General features: G+C 40.5%; 1 protein-coding gene across 1 annotated transcript; it reads left to right on the top strand.

The window, feature by feature from the left end:
* Window positions 1-358: 358 nt before the first annotated feature.
* LOC124145512 (serine/threonine-protein phosphatase 6 regulatory ankyrin repeat subunit A-like) lies at window positions 359-11,893 on the top strand. The gene is made up of 5 exons (XM_046515294.2): window positions 359-490; window positions 3,326-3,388; window positions 4,883-5,034; window positions 5,281-5,316; window positions 6,767-11,893. Exons 2-5 carry the CDS (start codon window positions 3,360-3,362, stop codon window positions 11,344-11,346), a joined length of 4,797 nt encoding a protein of 1,598 aa, XP_046371250.2. The 5' UTR covers window positions 359-490; window positions 3,326-3,359; the 3' UTR covers window positions 11,347-11,893.
* The last annotated feature ends 267 nt before the right edge of the window (window positions 11,894-12,160 follow it).

Below are 12,160 nucleotides of genomic sequence, written 5' to 3'. Positions count from 1 at the left end.
AGGATCTAAGAGGCACGCGTGGATAACATAAGATACTAAAAGATATGTCTTGAGCCATATCGATTTTAATCATACTTGGTGGCAAACAAATTTAGCATTCGCACTGTTGACACAACCACAATAAAACCGACCATAACCCACCTAAGAGACTTCCTGGCAGTTATAGTTAGCGATCTGTACGTTAATATAACAACAAGCCGACCTTCGACAGTAAACAAATGCGTAAACAGATCCGCCATGACAGTAGCACTGAGCGCAAGTAATTAATGGGAAGAGTCGCGTCCCTTGCAAGATGTATACCACTCGATAAACGTAGCGCTGTGGCCTGGTCTGGGAAAGGGACGTATACTGACTCGACCGATGCCATTCTGCTGGAGGAAGTCTCTTGTTGCTTCCGGTTCAAAGTTCGTAAAACCACGTCACCGAAGTTCGACTGAAAGGCGTATGTGCAGAAACTGTGGAAAAAGAAGTGAGCCTCAATTGTGTGCAGGTAAGCTGACAGGAGGTGTATTTGTCTCTCGTGTAAGGTCAATTATTAATGTTTACCATAAACATTACATATAGTAAACATGTGTAGATTTGGCCACTTTCAATTAGTTCGTTAGTCGCTCTGCGCTGAATATGTCGTCAAAGGCGTCAATCGGGGCATAGGATACACGCCAATCGGGTTATTATACACCGACTGGTGGTTATACCAGACCTTTATGTTTAGGGGATATAGGCCTAAACTCCCACGCATTAAAGGTCAAAGGTGACGTTTCAGAGATTAAAGGGACTACGTCGGGTCGTTGTCAAAACGGCCTCATGTCAGAACGGCCTCAAAACACACTAAAAGTGAAAAACGGCCACAAACCAAAAGTCATAACGACCACAACAACAAAAAATGGCCATGATATGGATAATAATCAAGTCTTTGATAGGCATTTTAATAGAAGTGGTACACATAATGTCAACTTCTTTATTATGAGGGACACAACGTTTCGGAGTATATATATATACTTACTCCTTCATCGGGTGAATAAATGCTTTGCGGCAGTGTATTTATATGTGCCTGTAAAAACAACAAAAGTAATAAGTAACAAAGGTGGAAAATAAACAAGGGGAGCCAACAGTTAATTGGCGCTGTTAGGAGATTAGCAATGGACTAAAGGGAGCCTACACTTAACTTATCACTGATTGGTAATAGGCAATGGACAATGAGCAAACGGGTGTAATTAGCACTGATAGGTTATAGAATGGAAATGACAATGGACAAATGGAAGCCAGCAAGATAATTAGGACTGACAAAGATCAAAGCAATAAACCCCATGCACTAGGCATGCAGATATGGCCCAGTCGTCTGCAGAGTTGCATCCCTTTGGCACGCCAGAAACCTATGATTGGGGGTACGAATCCTGGTTCGCCCCGATTATGTTTCTAGGTTTGTCAGCTCCATACCCATGATCGTGGGTTTCACCGAAGTGGTGACCTGCATCACTTCGGGCTTTCCTCCCACATTAAGCTGACACACCGTGATATAACTGGAATACTGTTAAAAGCAGCGTTAAACCCAACTCACTCACTCACTCAGTCTTTCACACACAATATATAATAAATATTTATGGATAAGGTAAGGTAAGGATGGCAGTGCACATAACAACAGTACTGCTTCACTTGAACTCTGAAACCACTTAAGGATTGAACGTCAGTTTGGATGGGTTCTGATAGCAGAGCCCTGCCTAAAGGGTCATGTCTAGGGGTGTAACAATACATCGGACTATCGATGTATTGCAATAGTGAGTGCCCCGATATCAATTTATCGATGGGAGTCACGTTTTGCAATCGATAGTATCGATGTAAGTGTCCAATATCGATAGTTTCGATAGTGTACGGACTTGTTTTATTTTGTAGCACTTTAGAGTTGTCTTTATGTGTTGAAAACATATTCTGATTGAATAGCGCACAATACAACTCGTATCCCTTCAGCGAATTCAGATGAATAAACAGGTATAACAAACTTTGTCAATAAAAGAATGAAATTTGATATAAAACAACAGTAGACATGATGATTTATCATTTAAGATCAATAAATTGTATTTTCGGTTCTCCAAGGCATAGTTTTATATGTAGAGATTAAGATTGCCGTGTGTATTTTCTCATAAACTAAGCCGGAAATAGCAATGAGCTGCGCACACGTTTCCTCTCAATCTACCGGTGATTAAGTTAAAAGGTACCTAAAGATTTGACTTCAAAGAATTTTGATGCAATGGTTGGAAGAAATTGTGTCTGAATCATTATTATACTTCTATACATACTTTATATTATAAGAACCATAAGCGTAGCACTTTGGTACAGGTGGTATGCAGGATATTTATTTACGTATAGAACAATCTGACCATTCACCGTAGGTGCTAAGCTTGAAAACTGGTATGGTGGTTAGAGTTATTTGCCCCTCCTGTCTATTAGCAACCCAAGTTTTGTTTGTGATAAATGCTTCTGTTTTCAAAGAAAAGAAATATATTGTTACAGACTGACTGAAAGAAATTCTCTGTGTCAGTGAGTTTCTATTCTAATTGTTTGGTATTGTTTTGATATACAAAAAACACACAATACATTGAGTTTATTGAGTATAAGACATGGAGAAGTTTCTCAATTACTTGATATTATTGATATAGTGCTAACTCGTGCTAACATTGTTTTGTTAAGTTAAATCAGCTGTGAAATAAGATCTTATTCTACCATGACTCCATGAAAGAGTTTTGTTTCACATTTTGGCATGGTTGGTATTGTTTACTACTTGAAATAAAACAAACTGGTAAAGTTTCAAATGTTTTATTGTTTGTTTAAATATTTTATCTTAAAAGGATGAAGTAATGTTTGCCAATAGTTATTGTCAACATAGTTAACATCTCTCAATATCAATAGTTATTGCAATAGTTGTTTGCAATAGTTATTGATATCGCAATAGTCTTTTTGGCTCAACAGTCACCCCTACTCATGTCCTTATATAATTCCCTACAAGCAGTGACATAACCAAACCATATCTTACTGGAGTGGGTTTTGCTGTCATCATTTTGAGGTAATTCCTTATTATTCTTGCTGAGACAAGTGAGACATGTCAGTCGTTGAATATTTGAGGTTTCAGAAATCTTAAGAATGTGGTATGTTCTTAAGACCTCACACATGTATGATGTAATGAGAGATGTTTAAAAAATGAGACACCATTGAGGTGCATTGGCAAACGCAAGGGAGGGTTGTTTTTCAGTGTTTTTCAGTGTGAAGACAGCACTACATAATTGAAGACAGGGATGATATGTGTAATACAACAAATTAATATCCTTTGCAGGAACAAGAGTAGGCAGGACTTCAAACTCAGTATAATGGACAGTCATCAGCCTACAAACCCAAGGTAAGGGACCGATCATTTGATATTCCGGGGGAGAGGGCCTGGAAATTTAGCGAAAAAAATATATTGTCCCATTAAAAAATAATTATGCTTCAGACCTTTGGGATAAAGGAGAAATTATGTGCCACAAAAATTACACTGTTGCAAGGTGTTTTAATTAAAAAAATATCTGGTTCTGCAGTTTCACTCTCTTACCTCCAGGAAAACGGGGACATATATCTTATCATTAGGGCTGGGACGGGTAACTCGGATACCCGGGTCAGGTGGGTACTGAGTAGGACCCGGGTACCAACAGGACTACCCGGACCCAGTGTAAGTCATGTGATATATAGTTTAATAACAAAAATTGTCTAGAACTCTATGGTTACACTACAAGTCACTAATGCATTTATTTCTGACTATGCACTCATTCCTTCTGACTTTTCATATGGTTGAATAAAGATCTAACTTAAGTCAATTTCAGTGTATGCATGATCAGATCGTTCAATACATGTATCTTAATACGTTTTGCAAGTGTTGTGGTAAAAACAATTACCAATCGGACATTTTGTATCTCTTGAGACCTACAGTGGGTACCCGGGTAGGGTCGGGTAATAGAGGAGTGGGTACCGGGGTAGTAAATTTGGACTCGTCCCAGCCCTACTTATCATTTATAAGTACATACAAGTACATTTGTATACATTGTACATGGAGAACATGCATATCAGAGACATGAAGAAAATCATATGCACTTCGAAGCTCTCATATAATGGTTCTGCAGTAACCATAGCAACAGTTTAAAAAACAACAAAGCAAGAATTTGAAAATGGTTATATACATCAAAGCCATTTGATGTATGAATCCCAAAAATGAACACAACCATTTTATTCTCTGTTTTGTTTATTGACATTCTTCTTTAAATTTAATAATCCATCACTGTAAAACACATCTTGATAGGGGCGGTCGGGTAGTGGTTAAAACGTTCCCTCGCCACGCTGAAGACCCGGGTTCGATTCCCGACATGGGTACAATGTGTGAAGCCCATTTCTGGTGTCCCCCGCCGTGATGTTGCTGGCATATTGCTAAAAGCGGCATAAAATCATACTCTCACTCACTCTTGTCTTTCAGATATAGAAATATGTGACATCTTGATATAGAGACATCTGTGGACACAGCCTCCTTCAGGATAGATTTACTTATTCTTTGGGTTATTGTGTTTCTTTCTATAAAAGGCGACAAACGGGATCGGGTGGTCAGGCTCGCTGACTTGGTTGATTCATGTCATCGATCCCAATTGCGTGGATCGATGCTCATGATATCAATCAATATCATGAATATTGCTGAGTGCAACCAACCAACCAACTATAAATACCTCAAACTGAAAAAAAGACATACAAGGTCGTGTGTTTTGGGATATTACATGTTGAAAAGGATATTAGTTCTACTTTGGAACATGTGTTGTTTTTTTAAATGCATACTGTAGGTTGAACAATGCATTTCTCTATATGTCAATTTTAGATCACTGGAGGGTGTTCCGGGACCAGAGGGCGGACCTAGCACAAGCATAAATGAAGTCAACAGCGCAGTACCAGTACAACCAACACCTAGCACAATCATAAATGCGATAAACAGTACTTTTTCTGTACAGCCACCAGGCGGCAGTTCGTCAGGTAAACTGTTTTGACCTCTAGTTTTGACCTCCAACTATTGTATCATTGTACAATTCTTCAATGTACTTAAGGTGGTACTATCATATTTTGTATACCATCACGTCATTCTTTTCAGATTTTATGTATTATTCAAAATACATCTTATAACTGTTACTTGAATTCTAACTACGTCCAGTTTACCCTTCGATACGTGACTGTCAGATATTGAGATATTTTAATGTCTGTGCAATATATCTTTCCTTACAGGACGGAGGGACGACATCCGCTTTGAAAATATCGTAGGTAAGTAAATCCTCGTGTATTTAAAGATATAACAGAGGACGGACTTCATAAACTTTAAAGTGATTTTCGGCATAACAAAACAAATGATTACTCTTGATGAGGTCATTCCAAAAAATATGTTCCTTATTTTTTATAGATATCGCAATTCCAAGCGCATGTGAACGTCTCTGTATCACTGCAATTATCTTGAAAGCCCCAACAACACATTTGTCTGTCTTAAACTAAATGCATCCTGAAGTTTATCCTTCACTCACTCACTCACTCACTCACTCACTCACTCACTCACTCACTCACTCACTCACTCACTCACTCACTCACTCACTCACTCACTCACTCACTCACTCACTCACTCACTCACTCACTCACTCACTCACCCACCCACCCACCCACCCACCCACCCACTCACTCACTCTACTGGTACATTATTGCAATCTTAAAAAAATACCTTAGAATGCGGAAAAATAAGTTCTTATAAATAAAAGCAAGAAAACCCTTTCAATATTCACAAGATTTCTCAATTGTACAATTCAAGAAATCCCAATTTTGAACAACATATATATTTTATTTCCCAATTTGCCTGCCAAGGGCATGTGTCTAAAGCTGACATGTTTCAAACAAATATACAGGCCCATAGTAATGCTTGAATTAATCCGGGCCATAAGATCACTTCATTGAACGTTATCACAATCACCCAGTTGTGAGTGAGTGAGTACGGTTTTCGAGCGAACGCTTTAACCACTAGGCTAGCCGACCGTCCCCCACCCAGTTGTATGGAGGTATGGAGAACTATCCAACAGTTGTACCTCGAGACTACATATGCATGACCACCTCCGTGGTCTAGTGGTAGAGCCTCCACCCGGAGAGCGGAAGGTCCGGGGTTCAATCCCCGGCCGCGTCATACCAAAAGACGTTAAAAGATGGTACTTGTTGTTACCCTGTCTGGCACTCGGCATTAAGGGGCTAAAACAAGAACTGGTCGGCTCGGAGTCAGTATACTGTGTCTTAGTGGGGTATTCATGTTAAACTGCGGCATGGTATCTCAGTGGGCTAGCACTATAAATCGGCATCAGTCCGGACTAGTACAAGCAGCCACGCACACACGCACGCATGCACGCACGCACACACACACACACACACACACACACACACACACGTGCATGCACGTCGCTATATAAGTGCAATAATCTTGGATGCGACATTAAAACCAATGTCACCTCACCTCACATATGCATGAAGGTCTACATGTATTAATATTAATCGGTTGATTTCTAAATGCCTGCTGTGGAGTAAATACAGAAAGTTGGAAAGATCACTGTTTTTTATTGTACAGTTGATGGGATATAAAAGATAGAAATTATGTTTCTGTGGCTTATAACGGTACGTTCGTTTTGTGATTTGTGGAATAACACTGTATATAAAATATTAAATGTGTATACTTTTGTGATAACAGGAGTAACGAGACAACATCTGAAGACGTTTGACAAGAGAAGATTTGTGGAGACAGGAGCCTATCATGAGGCCCGACATCGTGTACAAGACCTTGGAGGCTTGGTGATAGTTGGACAACGAGGGAGTGGTAAAACAACCATTGGCATGCACCTACTGAAATCCTTTAAACGAACACCCGTCATCCTCTCCAGTCCTGAAGATTGGTATACACTTCCTCTGCGACAATCAAGAAGAGAAAGAATGAACGTTCTTGTGGACAATATATTTGGATTTGACAACCTTGACTACCATCGGAAAGAAGCCTGGTTGCACATACTTGATATGATGTCGTCCCAGGTTCAACTCGGCCTCGTAAGTGTTGTTATTTTATTGAGTACCGATGTTTACAACATTTGTGAAAAACAACTCTCAAGATTCTCATTGTTTAGAGTGGCACACATCTTATCACTATCAGACCCACAATATCATTTAAAGCCTGAAGAAAAGTTAAAAATGGTTCAAATCCACAGGAAGAAAGGAACCCCCATAACAGGTGACACTAACATTGAAATGGCTCTGGCAAAACTTAGTAATGTGGCATTTCCGCTAATTTGCCATACGTTTGCAAGTTGTAGAGAAGCACAAGAAAGAGGCCTGCAGTATTTTCAAAACCCAGTTGAATGTATTGTGAAGAGATTCAAGATATTGAAAGAACAAAATGATGTTCAGTACATTGTTTTGGTTCTCCTTGCCGTGATGCAGGGGCGGCTACCAAAGAGGTTTTTCTATCCAGACAGACAGTCCAGTGAAATCAAGGACATTGCCCTTGTTTTGGAAAAGGTCAAGTATTTTGTTCCTCGTGGAGTTGGTATAGATTTGAACAAGCTACAACGTACCACAGACAGCATGGTTGGGGAATATTTGACCTTCTCAAAGAGATACCAGTCTTACACGTACCTAAATACACTGTATTATGATTCTCTGCTCCTCAGCTTTGCAGACAACCATTTGCAAGATGTCATTGACATATGTCCAGCCACATTTCTTGTTCAGTATATACCTGCATGCAATCCTTCGGAGAGAAGCCTTGCAGGTCAAGTTCAGAGGGAACATTTCAAGAGCTTGGCAAGAAGAATAGCTGCTGAGCTCACAGAAGGGGATTTCTTCACCATACTCAACCACCAAGCTTTGAGGGATAAACAGTTTGTACATGTTCTAACAAAACAAGTCCTGGGATGTGAGGGTTGCACGCGTATCTGCTATAGGAAAATTGGTTTCTTACAGTTTTACCAAAAAGCGCCATTTAACTTAGCATATTCTTCCTTAGTGTCTAAGGGACCTCATGAGATATTTCTAAGTTCACTAGGACAGACAAAAAGATGGCTATTCAACTTTAAGTCTCTTATTTGCTTGATAATTATGCAGGATTTGCCATTGCTAGCAAACCAAATTGTTTCACTGTCTACGTGTTGCTTTGACCGGAGACTGCTACACTGCGCATGTTTCATGGGACTCAATGATATTGTAGGAGAACATCCAAGCATTTCCCCATTACAGCTGAATGACATGCTGACCACATGTATTGTTTCCGACAAAGTTAAAGTACGTCTATTCAAAAAGCTTCTAACATGGTGGAGAAAAACCAAACAACAATCTTCAAGGCATATCGCATACTTAGCAGGCCTAGCACTTGCTGTTTTCAAGGAGACATATGTGAGGGAGCTTCTGAAAACGCTGAAAAAGTTACCTTGTGATTATGCAGGTTTACTGGACAAATTTCTTCAACAAATGTTGTTTCATTGTTACTATTGTGAAGAAGTTTATAGGCCTCTTCAAGTTACTTGTGATGTCAAGATATCAGAAGCACGAAAGTTGATACAACTGCTGATAGATGAAGGAGCTCGGGATCAGGACGGCAAGATGATCTTTATGGCATCTCAACACAAATCTTCAGATGCTCTGGAATTGTTACTAAGACATAGTTCCAGCTTAGAATACACTTTAACGGAGGGTGAGGGTTCATGGACACTTCATTTGTCAAGCTTTAAATCTTGTATCATTGGTACAAAAGGGCGAACTCCTCTTTTGGAAGCCTCTTGTCGAAGTATTGAGTCCGTGAAACTACTGCTTGCCCATGGTGCAGATGTGAATGCAAAAGACATACATGGCTACACCATTCTTCATTCCAAACTTGTGTATAGTGACATTGAATGCCTGAAGATTATATTATCAACCATATCACCAACCCTGGGGTCAACCTCATCACCATTACTCAAAGCAAGTGAGTTTGGTAATCTAGATTGTTTCCTCTCTCTTCTAGAATGGTATTCAAAACTGCCAAACAGACAGGATGTCCTGATTGCCCAGGACGTTGTTGGTTCAACAGCTCTCCATAAAGCTGTTCTGTCTGGAATTGATGTGAGGGGTAAGGTGGAGGCTCTCATTCAAGCTGGAGCTGACGTCAAACTCACAAATAATAAAGGCAACTCAGCTCTTCACCTTGCCTCAGTTGGCAACAGTATTGAGGTTGTTAAGAAACTTATTGGATCAGGTGCAGATGTAAACCAGAGAAATGAAGAAGGAAATACACCACTACATTTTGCGCTGTCAAGTAAATCCACAAAGGCATGTGTGGGAACGCTCCTGGAAAAAGGTGCAGATATTCTGTTGGAAAATAGTGTAGGTGTCACGCCATTATTTGAAGCAGCTGGGATGGCCTCTGTGGAAACACTCGAGTTACTTCTGAAGTACTGTCCACAGAACCCACTTAGTACACATGACCTCAAACTGAATCCGTTAATGGCTTCTCCAAATCTGAACAAAGTAAAACTGCTGACCGCTTCAGGATTTTGTACAACACCAACCGTTGCTCAAAAGTTTCTAATGGTGCTATCACGAATGGATTTCCCTACCACATCAGACATGGGTGTAATTGATGAATTTATTGTATATCCTTCAGAATCAGAACTTGAGTGGCAAGATGAGTGGTATGACAAGCTGGTTTTTCATCTTTGTGAGCGTGGTGCAAATATCAACCTGCTAGTTGAACAATCCCTAGAAAGAACCTGGCAACATTGTTTTTATGACTGTTCAGAGTCAATCTCATTTGAGGGGAATTCAAGCATTTCAGATAGTGATATTTCAGAATCCTTGGGCTTCACGCCCCTCCAAGCAGCTATGATTGGAAGTCATACCAAGATGGTTAAATGTTTGTTGGGAATGGGTGCTGACCCAAATATCAAATCTGCTCAAGGACACATAATTCCATTTAAGATAATGGATAAAACAAATTCCAAGTTATTCGGGAGTCCACTTGCTTTTACATTTCCCATATCTTTTGAGATAATCAGATTGCTAACTGAAAATGAAAGAAAACTTAATTTTGCCGACAATGCTGACAAAATGATGTGTGCTATTTCTGAAAGAAAGTTTTGGAAGACTTTGGATTTTTTCCTCAATCAAGGAGGTATTGACGTAAATTCCAGATTTGATAGAGGTTTTTTGGGAACTGGAACAGCACTCCACATCTCGTGTGAATCATGGAGGTGTTTGGAGGTCCTGCTGAAACACAATGTTAATGTCAACATGCAGGATGACCAGGGGAACACAGCATTGCATTTGTTAGCAAACAGACAGAAAAGCCAAGGCAAAATTGCTCTATTGCTTCAAAAAGGGGCAGACCCTAACATCACAAACAACAAAGGTCAAACTCCTCTCCTTAGTGCCTGCTCAATGAGCCAGGCTCCACAGAAATATGAATCCAAACAAAAAGAAAAAATATGCAATTTCAAAGGACTTGAAAATATAAAACAGCGGCAGACGTTGAGGATAAAAAAACGGACAGTTGACATTACAAGGTGTTTTAATGACACTGTTGAAGTGCTCCTGAAGTATAAGGCTAATGGGGACGTAACAGACAGTGATGGATTTGCTGCCCTCCACGTTGCTGTTCGACAATCCAACTATGAACTGTTGTGTGTCCTGTTAAACGGGGGATGTGACGCTAATGTTAGCGATGCTAATGGAAACACGCCTTTGAACCTGTTACTGGAACTTGTGGCCGATTGTCAACAGGGGACAGCATCATACTACATACCACACCACAGACGGGAAATCCAGGTTTGGAAGTTTGTGATGGAACTGTTAGACAGGAATGCTGATGCTGATATCCAGAACAGTAAAAAGAATGCCCCTCTTCACCATGCAGCTTCCATGAACTGTCAGCGCTCACTGGAGTTGCTTTTAGAAGCTGGTGTCGATGTGGATGTAGAGGATGCACATGGAAAGACACCTCTACACAGATGTGCACAATCTGGTCATGCTAGGATCGCTAGGATTCTGTTGGAAAACAGCAGTGACGTTAATGCTAGGGATGATAAAGGCGACACACCTCTCCATATGGCTGTGAGAAGAAAGCAATACAACATGGTGAAGCTGCTTGTACAGATGGGTGCTGATCTGTCTGAAACAAACACTGATGGTCTCACTGCCTATGACACATGTGTGGAGCTGGAACAATCATGCAGTAGAGCCTGGTGGATTCATAAGGGACAGAAACTCTTACTTGTTCTAAATCCTGTACACGAGATGGGCAGTTTCTAAAGAAGGGCTTCTGGTAGAGAAAACACCCTCTTGTTTTCACTACATGGATCTAATGTGGATTCAATCCCTTTGGAGGACCTATCAGAATAGAGGATCATTCATGGTCAGGAAAAGTATTACGATCCTCCCCAGATCTGTAGCTTGTTACAGACCGTTAGTAGTAGCAGTAGCAGCTGTAGTAGCAGCAGTAGCAGATTCATGACGTCCAGAAACTGTTCCCGGTGTTGTATATCGTGTACAAAACATAAACGCCACATTGCAGCTGACACTTAAGATTCCTATACAAGTCATACTTGAGGAAAGAGGTCTACATACATGTCTACCTTAGTGCATCCCTCTGCTTTAATATAACGTGTATCCAAACCATGCTCTGCTAGAGTGAGTCATGGGAACACGGGTGACCCAATCTTCTATGGTGCCACAGTTCGCTGTGCAAAGTTGCATCCCTTGGACAGGCCAGAAACCTGTGATCATGGGTTTGAATCCTGGGGTTGACCCACTTATGTTTCTAGGTTTGTCAGCACCATACCCGTGCTCGTGGGTTTCACCAAAGTGGTAAATGTCTTGAGATCTTCATCACTTCAGGCTTTCCTCCCACATTGAGCAGACACGTCGGGATATAACTGTAATAATGTTAAAAGCGGCGTTATACCCAACTCACTCACTCACTCACTCACTCACATGACCTGGATTTGAACCCACAATCATAGGTTTCTAGCACATCTAAAGGATGGACCTCTACAATGAGTAGGTAATTAGTGCTTAACGCCGCATCAGCAATCTTGCAGATATTCACCTCGATCTGCCTTAGACA

Source organism: Haliotis rufescens, unplaced genomic scaffold (assembly GCF_023055435.1).
Source record: "Haliotis rufescens isolate VD_foot unplaced genomic scaffold, xgHalRufe1.0.p SCAF_8, whole genome shotgun sequence".
Lineage (NCBI taxonomy): Eukaryota > Metazoa > Mollusca > Gastropoda > Lepetellida > Haliotidae > Haliotis > Haliotis rufescens.
The sequence above is the reverse complement of the archived record's forward strand: the minus strand, read 5'-3'. Positions and strand labels throughout refer to the sequence as shown.